This window comes from Engystomops pustulosus, chromosome 3 (assembly GCF_040894005.1).
Source record: "Engystomops pustulosus chromosome 3, aEngPut4.maternal, whole genome shotgun sequence".
NCBI lineage: Eukaryota > Metazoa > Chordata > Amphibia > Anura > Leptodactylidae > Engystomops > Engystomops pustulosus.
The window spans coordinates 70,911,894-70,933,669 of record NC_092413.1 but is presented as its reverse complement, the minus strand read 5'-3'; the positions used below and the strand labels follow the sequence as shown (position 1 = coordinate 70,933,669).

The 21,776-nt window shown below is 40.3% G+C and overlaps 3 protein-coding genes across 11 annotated transcripts in view; 2 read left to right on the top strand and 1 right to left on the bottom strand.

Annotated features, from left to right (window-relative positions):
* PHF10 (PHD finger protein 10) overlaps positions 1–13,424 on the top strand; it is a 32,464-nt gene extending 19,040 nt beyond the window's left edge. The window contains exons 10-12 of one of the 2 annotated variants that reach the window (XM_072141013.1): positions 8,998–9,106; positions 9,894–10,082; positions 11,239–13,424. In XM_072141013.1, coding sequence (XP_071997114.1) covers positions 8,998–9,106; positions 9,894–10,082; positions 11,239–11,324 — 384 coding nt within the window. In that variant the 3' untranslated portion in view covers positions 11,325–13,424. The remainder of the gene's footprint in view (positions 1–8,997; positions 9,107–9,893; positions 10,083–11,238) is intronic. The other variant, XM_072141012.1, reaches the window with a different exon arrangement.
* A 4,872-nt stretch (positions 13,425–18,296) lies between these two features.
* Positions 18,297–21,177, bottom strand: C3H6orf120 (chromosome 3 C6orf120 homolog). Of its 2 annotated transcripts, none has more exons than XM_072141011.1 (2): positions 21,027–21,177; positions 18,297–18,959 (listed from the first exon to the last, which is right to left on the bottom strand). In XM_072141011.1, exon 2 carries the CDS (start codon positions 18,953–18,955, stop codon positions 18,395–18,397), a length of 561 nt encoding a protein of 186 aa, XP_071997112.1. In that variant the 5' UTR covers positions 18,956–18,959; positions 21,027–21,177; the 3' UTR covers positions 18,297–18,394. The 2 variants fall into 2 exon arrangements, with proteins under 2 accessions (XP_071997112.1, XP_071997111.1); XM_072141010.1 differs by lacking the exon at positions 21,027–21,177 and adding an exon at positions 20,654–20,813.
* WDR27 (WD repeat domain 27) overlaps positions 20,598–21,776 on the top strand; it is a 314,696-nt gene continuing 313,517 nt past the window's right edge. For all 7 annotated transcript variants that reach the window (XR_011854091.1, XR_011854090.1, XR_011854089.1 and 4 more), the window contains exon 1: positions 20,598–21,257. The gene's annotated coding sequence lies outside the window, so the exon portion shown is untranslated. The remainder of the gene's footprint in view (positions 21,258–21,776) is intronic.

Sequence of the window (21,776 nt, the reverse complement as noted above, 5' to 3'; positions counted from 1 at the left end):
TCGACTTGTGTTTTCTCAAATTAAATGAGTCCCTTCTTGCCCATTTTTCTAATGAGTTTGCCAGGCAGTGGACTGAAACAATATACAGCCATAGCTGTATATTGACTGATTGCTGAGATGTCTTATCATATAAGAGGAGATAATTGGAAGTGTCCATGTTCTCCTCGGTAATGCCTGCCATGTGCCTTCATCTTAGGTCAGTGACACACAAACAAGTTTGTTTTTCTATTTGATCTCCCTTCACAGACATAAAATATGTATGCACATTTTTCAGTCCACTAACATGTGCTGTAACTTTCTTAATGGGCAGAAAAGAACCATTTTGATCTACTCAAGTTCACTTAAATTTTTATCTGTATGTGAAGTGGAATGTGTCAGGGATGTATCCCAGTGGTAATTCCTCAGCAATTCCACAAGCATCAGTAACCAGGCAACATTGTCTGGTTTCTTATGTGTTTTTTATGCTGTGATTTTGCAGCGTTGAGCACGTAGCTAAATTTTAAATTCTGCGTATGGATTTGCAGTAAATAAATGACCATCCTAAGTAGTCTCTGCCAATGTGTGTAGAGAAAAATAAGCACATAGGGAAATAATTGCAGTTACCGGTTGACCGCCAGTAATTGTGATTTATTTATTTTTTTTCCCCCTTTATGCCACCTCCATATGGCAAGTAGGCGTGAAGGAGGCAGGGACTTCATTATACACTGGTGCACGAGCCTGGGGGAATGATAAATGTCCCCATAAATGGTCTTTGTAACTCTCCCTAGCTGGCGAGTGACTACAGATGTTGAGCTCTGCTGTTGGGAAAACTTCTTCTATCTTTTAAAAGGAGACTACCTTTGTCCAGATTATCCCTGAAAGGCACATTTTTAAGTTTTTCAAACATTTCTTTCCCATTTTGAAATTATTTTAGAAAAAAAAAAAAAATCATTTCTATGAAGCCACTCAGACAAGTAAATTCGGCAGATACTGTAGTTTGTCAGCGCAAACTCTCTTGTATGCATCTGTCTTACACCTTTCACATGATGTGTTTTGAAATTCAAATGAAATCACCAGATCAAGGATTGTAAACCAGGGACACTCACATACTGGTGTGCCCTCTCTGGCATGATTTGCTCTTCTTTTAGCTTCTTTATGCCCTAGTTTTTAAGAAAAAAAGCTTTATAAAATATGCAAATGAGCCTGCAGGGCTCCAGTCTTCATAGGAGTTAATGAAGCCTGGAGCCCCTCAGGTTCATTTGCATAATTTTTAAAGCCTGGTGATGTCCTTTAATTGCATAGGGAGGTGCATTTAGACCCAAAGTCTTGTGGGCAATAAGTAGTAATGTGTGTTTCACCTTGTGAAATGGCAAAGCATGTGTTGCTAAATATTCCTGTAGTTCAACGGCATCATGTGAAAGCAGCCTTAGTTTAAGAAAAAAAAAATATTCCAATTTTATTGGCTTTCCTGACTGCTTAAAGGACAGCCATCATCTGTTTCACTGATGGTACATGTCCAGCACTTAACGTTTGCAAGTTTAAAAAAAAAAATGATACAGGCATTTGGCGGGAACAAATTTCTTACTACAAACTGTATGTAGCTGAAAATATTCAGAAAAGGTTACTCTTGAACTCTTGTTAGTAGTTTGACAATACAGGTAACCGCATCTACGGCAAACATTGTAGGTAAAACATTTGCACGTTTTGCTTTGCCTACTTGTTTGTATGTGGCTTCATTATTGGCAAGGTAAAGGAGCATAAAAGGGAAGTGATATAAACGTAAAACTACATTTAATAACCATGAGCCAGTAGGATGAGGCAATCTAAAATTATCTAATTGCAAGACTTATCAACCAGGGGTCTAGAACAGATTTCCTTCATACTCTTTCATGTTACTTGTGCTAAACTACAAAACCAGACACTGCCAAAAAAAGGAAAACCTCTCCTGGATTCCTGCAAAATCCTTTCTCCAAAGAAAACCCCCTTATGACTGTCAAACATTTTAGTCTTATAGATCTCCAGTTCACTTTATTTATAAAGCACAAAAATTTGCTATATTCCCTGGACAATCCCCACCACAAGCATAATCGTTACCACCATCATCCCCATCCCAATAAACATGCTCACTCCGCTGAGTGTGCATATTTTTTTTAATTGGGAGAGAAGGCTTGGCCAGACACCTCTGCTGTTATCCCACATTGACAATAAAGGCATGTTTTAGTTCAGAATACCGGACATCTGTTAAGAGACTATTTCTTTCTCTTTTATACACTTGGCTTTCTTTGTTAAAGTCCCTCTTTTCTAGCACTACTGGTCCATTGGACTGGAATTTGGAGATGTTTCTACCATTCTACAGCACTCCAGCACTTATTTTGAATAGATTCAGAAAAACCCTTAAAACACATGGATGGCTTCATGTACTCAATCTGGCAAAAACTGTAGTGGGAATGCTATTCAATGAAAACTTGTTAGACTTCTGCATAGTAATTAGCAGTTGGTATCCTGCAATTATTATTGCAGATTATAAGCAAATCTCACAGCAAAAAAAATCATTTTACAAAAAAAAACATTTACTATCAGCTTGTTTTTGTACCTATACTCTTATCCTGCAACCAAATTCTATTTTTTTTACTAAGGTGATCTTTTACCTTGATCCACGTAAGGAATAGATGTTGGCTTCAGAGAAATCTGGGGACAGGTTATTCCTTCTAGAGAAAAGTGGGGAAAGCTGCCGGTCGCTTATCTCCCATGAAAACAAAGAATCTGATGCCCGATTCTTCATTCCACTGACCCTTCCTTTGTGGCTCCCATACTCATTAGACAAGTAGCCGACCTTTATTTAATAGCCGTGGCTGAGATTGCGCTTAATGGATGGAACTTGCCCTAGTACTGTGTTTCCCTTAAAATAAGACAGTGTCTTGTATTAAATTTTGCTCTTAAAAATGGTGCTAGGTCTTTTTTTTGTTTTCACGGAATGTCTTATTTAAAATTAAAAATAATTCTCATTCATTGTTGAACAAAAAATTAATGTCTTCTCTAATATTCTCATAACTCCAAACTCTGAATTTCATGCTGACTCCATTTTTATTAGAATCAATGGCCCCAATATCCTATTTTTAGCACTTTCTTTCAATGAGCCCTTCTTGCTCCGGTAGCTGCTTGTAGTGCACTTGCAGTGCAACAGTCAGTGATTTTTATCCCATGAATTTGTCACAACCTCTTAATGAACTACTAATACTCGTATATGGCCTGGGAGCACTGTAGTAATGACTGCGGCTGGGTCTTACTTTCATTGTTGGCCTTATATTTCTAAGATTGGACAAAATTGTACTACGGTAGGTCTTATTTTGTGTCTTATTTTCGGGAAACTGGGTAGGTGCAACCATATATATACAAACAATAAGTGCAGCAAGATTTGGCCCTATGGCATCAGCCTCACAAAACCCGAATGCTCAAAGGACAAACCGCTGAGGGTGCCGCCACAAACGCAATGTGACTGCTCGGGTGTGGATCTTGGTCCAATCGGTCAGTAAACAACACCCAGTATTTTGCAATGTTTAATGTTGTGGCTGCATGTAGCCGCACCGTGAAACCTCTTATTTGGAAGTTTGAAGTTAGTCTTGGCTCTCACGTTGATGGCAGATATTGGTGAAGATGAGGATCAGGCCCTTTTATGCAGTATGTATTCATTTTATCGTCTGCTTAAAAAGGTCTGTTTATCCTTCAGGTTTGGTTTCTGGTGGTTGTATGAATGGTGTTGGTGTGACTGCACAAAGTATTGTTTTTTGAATAATTGCTTGCGTGTGTGTGCTTTTTTGCCTAGAAAATATGGTACAATCCCAGGTTAGTCACCAGTCAGTTATTACAGGGACTGTATGAGGATTACTGTGATTTGATATTACTGAATATTACATGTTTTAATAGTTCCTTGGCTTTGATTTAGTATGTGGAATAAATAGTGTTAAATATCTTTTTTTTCCCCCTAAGCAGAAGCTTCATAAAGCATTTATTGTACAGGCGTACAATAATCTTGGATAAGACAAAGTAACCAAAAAATCCTTATCCGGCATCTCTTTAAGCATACAAGTCCCGTATTTGAGCAAGTTCATAAGAACGTTTATTTCATTAACTAGATTTATTTACAATTTAAGACTACATGCCATACAGAGAGAAATATTTTGCTGTGAATCCAGTGGTTTTACTTTGTTGAATCAGCTTACAAAACCTAGATATTTAACTGCAGATTTCATGACATTGAAGGAGTGATATGCATAGAAAAAGGCCTTATGTACTTGGCTGTGTGCATTTGGCGGGGAGCAAGCAATGGGCATTGTGTCGTTGATTTCTGCCCATCTGACATTGGCATGTGATCACTATTTACACCACACTGTCCATAGAAAATGACTGCCCAAGCCACAATATCTTGTGCACTATCTTTAGGGGCGAAGTGCAATGACGGAGCCTAATGGAAAGGATTGTGTGGCTGGCTCTCGGCCAAAATACACATTTGTGGGCATGAGGTTTTAGAGTAAATACTGCATTAGTATGTGTGCTGCCTGTATGGTGTCACGATCCTACGGGCTGCAAACTTTTGCAGTGGTTGGAAGTCCCTGCATTATATAGAAAAATGATGCAAGGACATTCCCTCTGCTGGCCGAACAGTGGCGCTGGAACTGTAATAGTTAATAATAGTCCACTCTACTTACACGTTCATGTGTAACAGGCCTTACTCTGCAGAACTGCAATAGTTAATATAGTTTCGGCGCAGCTGTTCAATTACATATAATGCAGCCTGTGGGATCGGACCACCATATGGCTTGTGTACATGGGCCTAAACACATTTGTGTGTAGCAGGAGTTACAGGGTTTTCTATAGGAAAACCTCAGTGTGTTTGCATTCTGCATAAAGAAAGCTCTTGTTCACTGGGATGTGCCACAGTGACCGTAGGGCCAGTACATATCTCAGTAAGTACTTCAGTTACTGTCTTCGGTTATTGTGGACCAAGACTTATCCTTGCTCTGTGTGTTTGACCAGACCTGGTTTTGATTCACAATAATTGAAAGAGTAACCATTGTTTCAGATGGGGTTTTTTTTGTGTGTGTGAGTGACACCGTATAAAGGCTGAATTCTATGGGTGGTAGCAGTTTTTTTTTTTCCTTTTAACAAGCCAAGCAAAATTTGTTGGTGAAGTATATTAGAAAAATATTTACCACTTTCCTATGCACACAATATAAAACATTATCTCAAATGACAGTAATGCTTGAAGGTCTAACCTTGATCTGGGCCTTATCCACATACCGCTAAGTAGCGGAGTATGCTGGTAATGGCAGCGTACAGTCTTATGTTGGCAAGAAAAGTTTCCTTTTGTGGCAAGTCTCAATAACAAGTATTCATTGATAGGTGGTGGTTTGTGAAATCCATGATTTGTAACCTTTGTTATTTCTAGCTGGAGCCATATGCACTTTACAACTGTATTACATGCAGGTCAATATTTTGCTGTTGTATGTTTAGTGGGTAGATATTCTGCACCTTACAAGTACAATGTAAGTGCTTTCTTGGACTTGTGTACATATTGGAATAACACCTATGCACAAGAATCATTTATATAAATGGCAATGTCTATGTGTTCTTATTATACTATACCTTTTAACCTGGGGAATAGATGCAGCCTGCTTGCTTTTGCAGTGCCATTCTGGTGATGTAAAATTAACACAGAATGCCCATTTTCTCATGGGACATTGGGGGAACATATATTTACACCAATGGGCTTTGTTTACTTATCTCCTCCATATCCATTTCACTCCATTTAGCTGCCACAATATTAGTGTTTCTGGGGACCCTGAAAATGTGGCTGTGTGCCTTACTTCATTTGTGAGGTTTTGTATAGTTCCCTTAGTTCAGGCGTGTACAGATAACCAGAAAATGCCAAAGGTTTGTTGTTCAAATTACAGAAGAAATAGTTATGGGTATCTAAAAATTGATGAGAGAACAGTGTGATATAGGGATTTTGTTCTGTAAAATGTGACATTTCCGTTATATAGTATTTATTTTCTAGCTGTAGTTTATGAATGTTTAGCGTATTTTTGCTTTTATTGTGTAAAAAGAGGCTGAAATGCTATATTTTTAAATAAATAGTGTTAATGTCATTCTGATGGGTTCTGTCATCTTTTTAGATATCACAGAGGCGCTCTTCATTACATGACAGATCATACGTATGCAAATATATAGATTTTATTAATAATAATGTTGTTTCCAAAACATGCTCTTCTGGCATCAACCTGATTTCTTGATCAATTGTTTCTTTGGATCATCAGTTCCAAAATGATCTAAAATAGGTATTAAAATGAATAAAAGTATAGAATTTACAAAGGAGATATACAGAGTATACAGACTGGATGAAAGTATAGACCGCTGGCTTCCCAATGCCACTGTTTTAATAGAAGCGTAATCCATCCACAACAATACAGGCGGTCCCCTACTTAAGGACACCCGACTTACAGACAACCCATAGTTACAGATGAACCCCTCTGACCTTTGAAGCTTTCTGAATGCTTTACTATAGTCCCAGATAGCAACAATCAGCTGTAAGGTGTCTGTAATGTTTAAACTCCAATTGTCACTGGGGCCAAAACATTTTTTTGTCTGGATCTACAATTATAAAATATACAGTTTCGACTTACATACAAATTCAACTTAAGAACAAACCTCTGGACCCTATCTTGTACGTAACCTGGCGACTGCCTGTATCTACATCAGGACTTTAAGCTTAAAGAGGATTGTCCATGAAAGAAGTTCTCAAATTTCAATTCCCTAGTGATATTTACACAATAAAGATAATTTTTAACCCCTTACTTTACAATGTACTCCGTTTTAGCTCCTATGACTAACCAAACACATTATGGTCCATTGAGTGTGCTCTCAATGTGTTAGATTATCAGGGTGTAGGTTTATATACACTTTCATTTAGCTTCTGAACACTCACTAGTAGCTGACACATAGAATGAGAGATGAGATGCATATTACACATAACATTCTCAGCCCTGCTATAACAGCCATGACATGCACTACGATCTCTGTTATATGCATCCCTCCCCTGTATAAAGACCTTATTGGTCTATAGCTTTACTCTCCTCAGGATTTTGCTCGCTGGATAGTCTGTGTGAGCGTGTCTCGGAATGCAAGGATATGGGCTGGTGGGCATAGAGCAGCTCAGTGCAGCATCAGACAGGAGAACAATATGTCCTCCCGACCCTAAAGTCATAAAATTCGGGATCGGGTCCAGGGGTAACCAAAATTGTGTTCACGGAGACAGGTTGGAATTATATCTGTGAAATACTGTATTTTTGTTAATAGGATTGAATTAGATGATGTGTTATCTTATTATCCTGAGTATATTTAAGAATCTTGTCTCCATGGGAATACCCCTTTATGGACCTGGAACATCAGTGTCCAAGATCTGAGTCTATTTACTTTATTCTTGATTTTGGTTGCTCAGTTAAGAGGGTTACATACAAGATAGGCTCTATTGATTTGTACTTGTATTTGTAACCGGTATATTTTATAATTAGATCTCCAAACAAAACTATTTTTGTCACTGTGGCAAAGTGGCAAAGTTTTGTGTTGTCATGGGAACAAGGATGATCAATAAAATTGCATTACAGACACCGTACAACTGATCATTGCAGTCTGGGACTAAAGTAAAGCATCCAGAGCTTTACCAGAGGTGACTGTCTCCAGAGAGGTACATCTGTGACTAGGGGTCGTCCTTAAGTCGTGGACCGCCTGAACCTGGTCATTGGCTCATATTTAATCAATATCCTGTCCTGCCTGACCTGGGGCGGAAAACCCTTACAAAATATTGCAATTTTCTCTGTGCACCAGGAATTGCGACTTTTGCATCCCTTGTAGGCTCAGAAAACTGGTGTACATGATCAATGCCCCCAATGTTTTTTAAGCTGGTAGACAAAGCTGAGCATGGAACTGTCCTGTCTTTAAACCAGCTTTCAGTTGAGTGATAATATTTGTTAATTATTATTTACCTACTAATGTTTTACTGTTTTAAACTTTGTTTTTTTGAGATCATCTGATTTGGTCCTATGCCACTACACATGTTGGAGGTTACAATTGTATAATTTAGTAATGTGATAATTGCTGAGATGAATCTGGGCTTTAAAAAGTTTGAGGTTTTGCTGTATTATCAATCTATTTTAAAAACCTATTTTGTAGATGAGTGTAATTTGGTTAAATTGATATGATTATGTGTATAACATCCATTTTTGTGTTTTGTCCCCAAATTTAGTGATTTCGTAATAAAACACGTAATCAAAATGTATGTTTGACCGTGTTAAAAACTTCACCTGCTAAACTGAACATTTTTAAATGAATACATTGTTATTCACTAAATGATAAGTCATACCGTTATAGTGTGTTTTTATTAATCTGGATAGATATGGCAAAATATTGCTGTCCTTTAAATTCGGCAACACACAAATCTAAAAAGTTTTTTTTGTCCACTCCATACCCATTAATGTGCATTATCCTGTTAGGGCTAATGGTAGTGGCCATATCCCCATACGAGGCTTCTAGTTCAAACTACTCTAAAAATTTATTTTAATCCCTTTTTTCTTTAAATGTACAAATGACATGCAGAGTCAGTGAAGGAAACCACCAACATGTTGTTAATATCCATTCCCTCTGCCTTTGAACTTGCCTTGGTCTCCTCAGCCCATGAACTTTGCATTGTTGAAGACGAGGACATTTCTCATTGCTTCATTCATTGTACATGCACAGTAAAGCGGGTGCTGTTGTCCGCTTTACAGACACATGTTCATGTTCCAAGAGTCCTCGCAGCTTGCAGTTCTAGGCTCCTAGGAGAAATAAAATGTGGCTTGAGCTGTAGCTCTGTACCTCTCCTGCATTGTACGTGATGTAGATAATTGTTCTTGCATTGTTGGAATTATGAAGAGCCCCAACTGGGTGTGTATGAGGTGACATTACTGCCCTTTTCTACCGTTCCAGCCTAAGTCCATTCCAAATGCAATTTGTGGAATTTGTCTGAAGGGTAAGGACGTCGCCAAGAAGGGAAAGTCCGAAAGGCTTATACACTGCTCCCAGTGTGATAACAGTGGTAAGTCATGATCATTCCTAGTACTTCACTTACTAGATAAATTGTAACATATTTCTTCTGTACCACATTACTGCTCCCAACATGTCACTTGCATGTATTTGTTACAATAATAATAATAATTCTTTTATTTTTAATAATAATTTTTATAGCGCACACAGATTACGCAGCGCTGCACAAAGCATGTCAAATTATACATGGGGTACAACAGGGCACCTGGATTTTTTATTTGTCCCCATCTTTTTGAAGAAGAGGAGATCCATATATATGTCACCTGGCTTTTGCAGATGCCCGGCAGCCGTCGTTCTTCGATTGCTCAGCAAACTGCCTACATGGGCTGATCAGATGCCTGTAACAAATACTGATCAGTGCCAATTTGGTTACATTAGAATGTCACTCATTCATGATGTTCAGGAAAACGATCTTTCGTGCATCTTATTCTGCACCAGATAAATCATGCTGGATGATGTGTTCGGACGTGTGTACGACTGTGGCCAGCTATTTGTTGGTCTAGTTTCAGAATTTTCTGGCACGCTAAGCCACACCTTTTTTTCAGACTAGTTGGAAAACTGCCCAGAAATGGTCTAAAACCCTTACTATATGTGGCGCAGAGAAATTCAGTTGTAGACAGATTGATAAATCTCCTCAATGAGTTCTACGGCACAAACAACCAAGCTGTTATCCTGTGATCACTGGTTCATCCCCAACAGAATTTCTTTTACATTTTGAATTCTGTGACCATTCATTTTCCTGTTTTTCTTGATGATTTCACTTTGTCGCTTCTCCATAGGTCACCCATCATGCCTGGATATGTCACCTGAACTAGTTGCTGTAATCAAAAAATATCCCTGGCAATGTATGGAGTGTAAAACATGTATTATATGTGGACAGCCCCACCATGAAGAAGAAATGATGTTCTGTGACCACTGTGACCGTGGTTACCATACTTTTTGTGTTGGCCTTGGTGCCCTTCCATCAGGTATGTATTTGTAGCTTATATTGTAACAGACCCTTCGAGATCTGACCATCCTAGATCAATCTGGCTTCTGCGAGAATACTACAGCAAGTAAATGTATATAGATGCATGTCTGAGGCTAAAATATGAAATCAAATTGAATATTCAGCAGAACACTTAATAACCCTTTTCTGCAAAATTGTGAGCTGAATTTTATTTTATAATTGCCTACAGTATCTTCTGGGTTGCTAGGGGCTCATGCTGCTATAGCCAATAAGCGACTGAACACTGTCATTCTCTACTAATGGCTTGATGGCTCCGTACTAATCACTAATGTGAATTGCCCCAAATTTGGATTTTTTGCAATGATTAAGATGATATTTCCGATGATTTTACCAACGAGTGGAAGCATTTAAATATAGTCTTTGTTGGAAATAAGATTACACAAATGTTTTACAGTGCAGATTCTTCGGTGCTAAATTGCCACCTCCATGACTTTATACAACCTATTTACGTATCGCTTCAAATCTGATTTTCTGGATGATGCCACTGGGTGATAACAGAAACATGATCTGAAAGATGTGGACTTGCTTGACAAAAACTAGTATTAGTTTACTAGGTCACTTTCTGCTGATGAAAGACTTCAACAAGTGGGGGTCCCCAGTCTCCTAATCCCCTAGTTAGAGGGTAGAAGCGGTTTATAACAGCGCTGAAATGGCCATGTAATCATGTGATCTCCAGGTCTGAAAGGGTTAAGCAGAGCTGATCGCCCTGTCCGCCCAAGCCTAAATCAAAATAACGCTGCACTCTAGGGAATTCATTTATAATGGTCAATTTAGTTAATTTGAAAATTGTAACTATCCTATGTATCACAAAAAGTACTCCACAAAAAAAGGAAAGAAATTCTAGCCCTTAGACCGACCAAGTATGGAAATTCGCTAAAAATGCCCCAGTCATTAAAGGTCAGAAAAGGGTTAATAAAAAGAAACCTGTAGAAAATGGTGCAACTGGGTACATTCTGATTTCCGGTACCTTTCACCTCACAATACATGATGCTACATGAAAGTACAATTTGTCCTGCAGAAAATTAGCCTCATACAGAAGATAAGAATATGTGGCTTTTGGAAGGTGGAGAATAAAAGATACTAAATGTCTCATCTACATTATTCTTTTATTTTAGGTCCCTGGATATGTGACTGCTGTCAGAATGTCCCGGCAACACCAAAAAAAGGAGCGAAAAGAGGCAAAAATAGTAAAGAAGGATGAACCCCTATTTATACCCTTTTTTTTTTTTTTTTTTTTTTTTGAAAATTGCACAATCCTTTTCATAAAGGTGCTAGACAATAAAATACTCTGGTGTGGTCTTTGGAAAGATCACAGATGTACCACTTTTTTCACATTTTTACAACAAATAAAATATTTTAAAATTTTACTGAACTTTCCTGGCATGTGAGGGCCTGAGATGAATGCATGTTATGGGTTTAACATTTGTGTGTCTTTTGTAAAACTGACTTAAAAAACATACCTCAAACACACAGGTATAAAATGGGAGCCTACAACGTCAGTGTCTTTAGGGTACGTTTTTCTGTGGGGCTGGTGCGCTGTGTAGGGAAATGTCGGCTACCTGCAGCTGTCACGTGAATGTCCTCCAGCAGCTGTAACAACAACCTGTTTTTCATGGACAGCACTTGGCTGCTATCCTGGAGCAGTCCGTTTTTTTTTTTTCCACATGGATCTTTTAAATGATGTGTCGGTGAAAATTGACTTGATTAGGAAGTTCTCTGCTATTTGCACAGTCTGTTAAAATCATGGACATGTGTATAGATCCAGGGAAAAAAAATGCTTTTAGTGCAACCATTCAAAAACCGGAAAGCACATGGCAGGTTTTTAGCAGTTATTTTTAAGATAATCAATTGGACATTGCTGTGTGGGTCCAATGCTGTGGCACCATGCTGAACACCAATTCTTGACTGGAGGCCAGTGATGCCACATTCATGCTGCACATGGCCTATGGGTAGCTCACTCCCCTTCAACTTAATACTTAATTGGACTAAGCTGCAATGGCAGGCACAACCGATGTACACGTGAAAGCTGCAGCCTCCTCATTTTGGACCTCTCTGCAACCACTTTAGAGGGGCAATTTGGTGTTTCTTGATGTAATGTAGTTGATTAGAGAATAGTATATCATACACTTTTCTGATTTAATTTGGTAATTTTTGGGGGTTTTTTTGTATCCATTGCTGACTATACCTACACACCATTATAAGTGCAGTACCAGTCTCTAAAAATAAGTTGTTTTTTTTTTTTTAATGAAATGCAGCTGTGGAACAGAAATGGACTAAACCTAGTGTAAATACTGGAAAAATCAGTTTCTGCTGTTTACCCATGCGTGGGACAACCCAATGTGTGTGCATTTGCCAACCAAATGCATATATGTCTGTAACCTGGGGGACTTGCACCGTACACTACCGTAATTTTCAGCCTATAAGGCGCACCAAAAATCCTTTAATTTTCTCAGAAATCAAAGGTGCGCCTGTATGAACTTATACAGAAATGTACTACAGACAAGATGTACTGTACATTTACCAGTGTTTAATATCTCCATCCCCAGAAATTTCCTGCACCTTCCTACACTGTACACAGGGTACCTAACTCCTAAAGTGCCCTGGCACCACAACTAACATTGTGCCCATCCTGCCCTCCCCTAGCACGGAGAGACCGGAGCCGCCATAGTGCCGACCACGAGGCAATCATCATCATCAGTAAACAATCCCCCATACCTGACAGCCCTGTAACAGGGGAAAGAGAAGGGGCCACAGGGAACCCCACAGGAATAACACCCTGGCTGAGGAGGGAAGGAGAAGGGGCAGAGGGAGACCGCTTAACCCCTGCTGCATCAACCTGCATTAACCCCCAGCAGCCCATACCTCTGAGATCGGAGCTCTCTGACACGCTGAAGACAAGTTTCCCGGGAAGTGTAGCTGGCTTGAACTGTGCACAGGTCTGCCACCTGTTGGTCATTTTTAGGTACTGCATTTGATCCTGCGCTTTATACTCCAGTGCGACTTATATATGAACCTAGATGTCTTAGCAGGCATTTATTAGAGGTGCGCCTTATAGGCCGAAAAATACGGTATTCTGTTCGGCTTATTATGGACAGAAATGATAAATGGGCTGTACCAAGTTATGCAGATGGGGGTCGACAGCACTGATATAATTAAGGTACGTGACAAGAATTTTAAATGCATGTATATTACAAAATGACTTCCCATTCTGTAAACAAATAAAATTAAAACTCAAGGAATATATTGTTAACCAGTTTTTTCAATACCTTCTAATGTTTGTACTGTGCTCAAATTTTTTTTTTATTTTTTTTTTTTTTTTTTTTTACATAAACCATAGCAAATCCTCTAAATCCGCTTTAAAGCCCAGAATCAACATGACATGTTTTTCTATGTATGTATTTTATTGGTGTTTTTTTTGTTCTGTTTTTTTGTTTTTGTTTCGGAGGCTTTGTCAGTGATTTGGATGAATTTTTGACCTAATGGATTCTGCTGGTTGCAAGTTTCCAACTAAAGCTAAAATGTAACATACTGAACAGAGTTGTGTGTTTTTTAATTCTTTGAAAAAAAAAAAAAACATTTGAGAGTTTTTAGAAAACTAAACAGAAGTTATCTATGGGGTTCAAGTGCCACAGTCATTACAGATGGAGCCTGCAGCGGGAATCTACCAGAGAATTATTAAAGTTACATAACAAAAAGTAACAATGTTGATGCTCATGTTTGAACACTGGCTTATTGAATTTGTTGAAAGACAAGGGGAGGAGATATACGGTCATTTAAACTACTAGCCCTTTTGGGTAGGGTAAGAAATGTATTTCCTAAAATTCCTTCTTCCGTGTACCTATATATATATAAAAAAAAAAATCCTTAAAGTCAAGTAAATATGACTCCCTTTACCTCATTTCCACATCAGTTCAGTCAAGTTTAGTTGTTTCAGGCATAGTGTTACTTCAGAAGCCAATGGGGCAGATTTATCAAGCTGTCTAAAAGTCAGAATATTCTAAATTGCCCATGGCAACCAATCACAGCTCCCCTTTTAAAGATTCATGAGCATTGGTAAAATGAAAGCTGAGCTGTAATTGGTTGCCATGGCATTGACAGCTTGATAAATCTGCCACACTGTCTTCTGTTATTTAGTAGCTAGAAACATGCTTTTTGTGTCATATTAAAGATGAGGATCTCATTGGGCAATTCTCCAAATTAGGATTACAGCTTTGTGTGCTACAGAACCCGAGATACAGACATAGTTGAAAATGTAAACTGCAGGTATACCTTAAATATACATAGTAACTTTACCCACCCGGGCGTTGCATAGTAAAGATGGCTTAGAGGGAGGTCATTAACCCCGGACCACCACCACAGCACCCTGATGTACGTTTCACCGTTGCTTACTCAAGGGGGTCTGTAGGTAGACCAGTGCCCTGTACGACCTTATGTGCAGTTCTGGGACTCCCAGAACCAAAAGGGTAAGGTCACATGTACCGCTAGCACATTGGGGGGGAGAGGGGTACAGGCCTCTGCCTCAACGCATGTGCGTTTCCGGTGAAATGCATGTGATCAGTAAGCAATTGGTACATATGATCATACCACAAGGGTTCTGTTGTAGTTAATGATGGGAATTAAAAGATGAGATTTGTAACTTTAATAAGACACAAAAAACATGTTTCTAGGTACTATAGAACAGCAGATAAGAGTGTTTGAAGTGACACTACCCCTAAACTTGCCTTATTGTTACATTAGAGGAGTCGAGAAGAGTCATATTTGCCTGACTTTGGATGTGAGAGATAACATAAGAGGGAACTTAGAAAGGACATTTCATTCCCCTCGCTGATGGGGCTAGTTGTTGAGTGGGGAAAACTCTGGTGACATGTTCTCTTTTTAAATGGATGGCAGCATACAGCCATCTTCAGACGTTCTTGTAAAAGAAGCCTAAGAGAAATTTTCATAATTTCTAACGCTCCTATAATTTCAGTGCAGTTCAGATGAGGTTCCACTGTTCATCTGCAGCGTCTTTTATAAGGGTCAGTTTACATCTCTGTCCATCAGTGAATGTGACAAAACGCCTTAAATTCATCATACCCTCCCTGTGTAATCTTTCTAACAGATTTTGGCTCAAATTGACTGATACAAAAAACTGATGACACGATGGCCATAATCATCTTCCAATGGATGTCACCAGCTGAATTTATTGAGTCTCTATACCTGACAAAATGCTTGCTGCACTTCCTTATTGTCAGCAGAACATGTAAGTGAAGAGGATACCAGAAGACTTATGTAGCAATGTCTTGGGCTATATGCCAAGTTACGGAAAGGAATAGACACATACAAGGGTGAGTAGAAAGTCATTGCACATAAAGTTGGCAGCTCTTGATAGAGAAAAGACAAATTAACAACCCCCCCCCACACACACACACTAAATATATCTTCATAAACTGCCATTAAAGAGCATTGCCCCTATACCTTTGTTATCCCTCTACATATCTGTAAACGTAAACAGGTACTAAAGCTGTGTGCAAATGTCCCAGGAGATGTCCAATGAATCATTATCATATTCAACAGTCTAGCTTATTCATGAGTGGGAGGCACAGCCACACCCCCAGTACCTGAGATACTCCTATACACATGACTGACAGCCTGTATAATGATGTGACACTCCTGGTGCTGGCTCCTCTATGTGCTTCCTGGTGCTGGGGTCACACCCCCTGCAGCTTTTATGTGTATGAGATACTCCTATACACATGACTGACAGTCTGTATAATGATGTGACACTCCTGGTGCTGGGGTCACAACCCCTGCAGCCTGTATGTGTATGAGAAACTCCTATACACATAACTAACAGTCTGTATAATGGTGTGGCACTCCTGGTGCTGCCCATCTATACTTCCTGGTGTTGGCGCCCCCTCCAGCCTGTATGAGAGAGATAACTGCTCCAGGATGCAGCCATGTGTATAGGAGAACATGTCAGATACTTGTGTAGCGGATGCCTATGTCTCACATATGTATAGGAGAAGAGAACAAGTCAGCAGGTGAAGCTCAAGCACTAGAAATGCTTTACTATGCATTACACACAGACATGGGGAGAGGGGTAATAGGGTTGACAGGGGCATCTCTCCATGTGCTCATTCTCATTTACATAGTATAGAAAATATGATTTTAAATAAAGCTTTATTTACTTATAGGGAATTTTGGGGTACAGTGCAGAGTTAGACTAGACAGTTTTATTCTGCACCAGATTTATAAATGTGTCTAATGCTGATTGATAAATCTGTCTTGGTATAAGACTGTATATTCATACTCTGCACCTCCTATTACTTGGCTTACTTTACGCCAGAAAGTAAGGACACAATTCTGTGGGGTTAGCGGTGTTTCTGGCACACACCCTTTTCTTAATTTTTTTCCACTGGGCCACGCCCCTTTTCTTATGCCACACCCTTACGCCTAGTCATAGGAGAGACAGAAAACGGTCTGCAACCCTTAATAAACCCTTTTTAATCCAAAATACGACAGAATTCTGTCGTGGACAGATTAACAAATCTCCCCCATTGTTTCCATTTTTTTTACACAGAACCTTGTGGTACATTCATGTCATGTGATCAAAGTGACATCATCAAGTCCATATAATATATAAAATGTGTTTCAATGTGTATGGCAAACTTTCCATCAGGGTTTACAATGAGGCACCCTTGGAAATCAACAGTCTATGCAACAAGTTATACCACCGACTTAGAGCTTTTAGCTAATAGTATGCAAAAATTTATTTCAATACTTTTGTTCTGTTATGGGTCATGAGGCTCCATTTGGCCAGAGCAAATGGCTGAAGGGGCACATTGCTTTACAACCAGCCAGGAAGAGGGGCGAGGCAGTGAGTCTCAAAATCCCAGGGTCTTTTTGATCAGAGAAACATGCTCTTCACTAAGAGGGAAAATTTACACCTTGGGCCAGCGTGTGGTGGAGGAAGGTGGATGAAAGAAACAGCATACTGTGTAGCATTTTCTCTCCAAAATCCAGACAAACGAAATATCATAGCTGTCCATAACTGGGGCATAATTCATAATTATGGGCCCCCAGTTACACAGGACAGTTATGGGATCTAGATACATTCTTGGACCGAGTTTCAAAAGCCAAGCCGCAAGTGAAGCCAGCCAATGGCAGAACACCCCTAATATTAGGCTTAGACACCCCGAGTTTGGTATGGGGAAAATGGTAATAAGGTACCCGGTTGATTGGAAGCAATGGCACCCTAGACCCAGAAAGTACCTCTCTGATGGGAGAGGGATAGAAAAACTCCCCCTCACAGTGACATCACAGCCAGGGGTGGGGGTCAAAAATTAGTGAAGCGGCCACATGGCTTTGGTTCAGTTCTGAGGACTATATTCATTAGAGGACTGGATCGCTCTCCACTCCCTGTCCTCGGGCCAAGGAGTGTACTGTATTTTTATGTATATTAAAGTGTTAACTTTAATAAGCCTCTGCTTGTAGCCTTAAAGAATCTGAGTCTTCAAAGGGAATTACGTTACCAGAGGTCATTTTTAGCATAGTCTATGTTGCATGTTCTGTGTGAATCCATCATTTTAATATAGTATAATTAATGAGTGCATGTGCTGTGTAAATCATCAGTGCGCATTGTCTGTGTGGTTGAGGTGCCTACAGCCTTCTTTGCGTAAGTAATTCATGGATGGTGGGAGTGACTGGATCTGGGTGCCGAGATTGTGTGGAGAAAATTTAGCGTTAAGACGCCGATTTGTGGTTGGGAGGAGCTTAAGGGCTAAATTCTGGGACTCCATAGATGTAATCAGATACATTGGGTACAGTTTGCTAATGTTTGGAAGCTAAAGGACCTGAGATTATGTCACCCTAGTCACATGACGTGAACTGCTAAATAGTAAGGAGGCATGAGGAGGAGTAGATGAAAGCGGCTGGCCGAGCAGGACTGGCCCTCACTAATGCCTGGTTATATAAGATCAAAGGTGATCACTGATTGGTTGCCATGAGCAACTAGAACAGTTTTGCTCCGAACCTAAGCGAAGCAATGGCTGACCATTTACCGCTGAAGTACATTGTAGAGCTATTCTACTACCTTTGCAGCAGGCTTAAACTTTATAGGTGGTCAATTCTAAATCGTAGTAGATTCCAGTTTTGATCTTAGGAGTTTTATGTAAACTATAAAGAAAAAAAAAACATTTTTCATCCTGGACTCTGTCCTTTATTATTTATATAAGATTCCAGTTAGAAGTATAAATGTGAGTATTTCTTAGAGAATGCAAATAACAGCAACTAGAAAAGTATCTCTAGAACAATCTTGAGAATTCCTATTAGTATAGTCCGCAGCATTGATTCCTCCTCTTGAGATGCATCCTGTGGGGTCTGTCTTTCTGGTTTGTGACTTGCCTCAAGGTGTTCAGGATCATAAGATGCTTCTGCGAAGGGGTCCTCATGAATAGTTCTATCGTAATACACTTTAATTTCAAACTCACTTTCAAGATGAGATGGATGCCCATAAATTCCAATTCCCACTGGGCGGCTGAAATGGTCAGGGACTATTATGATATCAAGGCCGCATGTTGTAGATTGTAACTCATACTCATCAAAATTGGGATTGAGAGTTGAGGCAGAGACATAGATATCTGCATCACCTTTTAGGCTCTTCATCTCCAGTATAATCCTCCCTTCATGGTTAAGTCTCAGGTAACTGTAGTTTCCTGCGCCTATTTGTCCCTGGACCACATGGAGGAGCATCCACTCATCTGGTATTTCATCCTCTGTGAAACATTCAATGGAGGATAAAGTGCACAGTGTGAACAGCGTAAGAAAGCCTTTTTTCCAGTGGGTCACCATCTCTCTAATATACATGGCATGAATATAGTAAGAAGAAAAATGGGGGAAAGACATTAGTTAATCAAAGGCCGACAGCAGCTAAAACATTAACTAAAGAAAACGTATAAGTGTATATGTACAAACGCAGTTTGTATGGACTTCAATGCCATAATAAGTTGTGACACAAATAAATCAAATATTCTCCTTCTGGTTTCCAAGCCCCACTCTTTAGCGGATTATGATTTCCATTTTCAACATTGTTACATGTGTGTCCCACAAGTTATGACAGATTCATTAGGAATAGATAGAAGGCATATAATCTGTGTCTATACTACACTGATCTACTGTAAAGAATATTCCTACTGTACCTGTCAAGCTGGCTGGTTGTACAAAAGTTTATTTGGTCAGGTAAACTTACTCAGGTGGGGGAATTAAGAGCTGGCACATCATGTACCCACCGCTGCACTGGACATAATAGGAGGCATCAGCTGGCATAGAATTACAATATAACATGTGCCAGGAGCCTCAGGAGTGAATCTACTGAAAGCTTTTAATGCACCAGGTCTAGGATAAAAAGAAAATAAACATTTACTAACACCCCAGCCAGGGCCACAGCAGCAGGAATGAAACCTCAGAGCAGGTCCTATTCATACTCATGTTTGTGGCTAAGGAAGTTTTTTCTACTGTCGTAGGTGTGCAAGTGGACCTCACATGCTGATAGTTTATAATAATTCCTTTATTTATATAGCGCACACAGATTTGTTTGAGGCTACAGAATGCACAAGTTACTGTTCAGGTATAGAAAGGCAACACTTGTGTTCTACCATCTGCACATTGGATGAGAGTTAAACCTTTATTTTACAAAAAGTAACTAAAGGCCGTCACACATGGAGTAACCCAGTACAACTGTAAATCCTGACTGATACCAACCAAATTTTTGGCCAAAATTTATCAATGTCCAATGGCCGCTAGTGATGTGAAGTTCAGCTCTTTTTAGTGATCTGGATCGATAGGCTCCGCTCACTAAAAAGAGCCGGCTCTTCTGGCTTCCTATTAAATGTATAATAGGAAGCCTCACACCAGTTAATCGCCCCTCTCCACACTACTTTTAACGCAATTTTATTGGGTTAAAGGATGCCTGGTTACCCGATTAGGGGAGGGTTAATTTAGTCATGGGCTCAGTGCAGGGAGCAAAGTCCCATCTTTCACATGAAAGTGTCGGCTCGTCGCTAACAGCCGCACTAAAGTAGCAATTATATCTGTGGGTAAAAGTAAAGTAAAAAGATTTGCAGGTGAGGATTTATCCGAAGTAAACAGGTGCTTGGTGTGTGAATGTTGGAGGTGGTCAGAGAACTGTTGTGGTCTCCACAATAGGTGACGTGAACAGGACCTAACACACTGTAATAGTGCAGCCCTGATCTCATATGGTTGTAAACTCCTGGACTTTTCTTCATACTCTGAAGAACCAGTAATAAAGGGGCGCTCCACCATAGTGACCCCCATGTTTGTGGCCCCTCCTCCTGTCACCTATTACTGCCCCGAGACCAGTTGTACTACAAGCCCTGGCACATAGAGCTGTGCCCCCGCCCTAGGGTCAGGGTTCAGGGTGCACCCAGGAGCCGCCACACCAGCTGACAGCTCCAGCACTGCCGCCAGTCTGGTGCCCATGTGAGCTAGAGAGGCAGAGGGAAGCCATAGCATGCCACAGGCAGCACTCACCATAGAGGAAGAGCAATCCCCCCAGAGGCGAGCGCCGCACACCCCGCCTACAGCCGCCGCGTCCTGTCACAGATCACTGGCAGGAAGTAGTAAGAGGAGGAGGGCGCAGGAAGTGCCGCTCACACATGGCGTCTATTTACACATGCACCCGGAGTTACTACACGTAACAGTCAGAAATGTAGATAAGCGCAGTAATATACTGCCGCCATGATATCACATACATCCACTTATACCCAGCAGTGATGTACAGCGTCACCATGTACACTCACAGGCACTGCACTGCACTGCATGCCATTATCACAAGTACTGAGGCAGTGGAACAGTACCATCTGGAGATGAGCTTTACCCTATTCCACACCAGCTAGAGGATTACCTGCGGCTAAACAGGGATTTTTTTTGTTTGGACCGCTCGAATATCGCCTCTTTCCTAAAGATGTCATTTTGTTAATTCTGGAGAATTACTATTACTTGAGAACGCAGTTTGAATTTGGCCCGTCTCGGCTGCCGTACACACACTTGGTTGCTAGGATACGCAGCCTCCCTATGTATATACAGCTGCACGAGGAGAGAGTTGCAGGCACACAGCCGCCTATATACTAAGCAGGTACAACGCTTCCCAGGCAGATGATGGCAGAAAACCTGCAGAAATAGGGTGTTCCCCCTCTCTGGTGCACATTCAGGCGCCTGAGCCTTTTACTACATTGGGTCTGTCTAGCCTGCGATACTAAATCTGCCACTGTGTCCATGGCTAGTTGTGGACACGGCATCGTCATTGCTTATCACATTGTTTGGCCTACCCACTGCCGCCTTGTCCAGTCTGACCTGCATTACTAATGTAACAACCTTCATGTAGTATGTATAGTAAGACCTGATCACCTAGGTCAGTGATGGCTAACCTATGGCAGGGGTGCCAGAGGTGGCACTCAGAGCCCTTTCTGTGGGCACTCAGGCCATCACCAGAGATGACTCCAGGTTCTTCCTACTGTCCCAGACAGCCCAGGACTTGCTGTGCACAGAGCTATTTTAAAGTGACAGTGCTATTTTCTGCTTTATTGGTGTCCTCGGGCTGTTATCAATGAAAACTGTGACAGAGAAGGGAGTATAAATCACAAATTACATTTCT

What these genes read in the sequence shown, in the direction of transcription:
- C3H6orf120 (XM_072141011.1), bottom strand. Translation starts at nt 18,955, where the DNA reads ATGGTGACCCACTGGAAAAAAGGCTTTCTTACGCTGTTCACACTGTGC.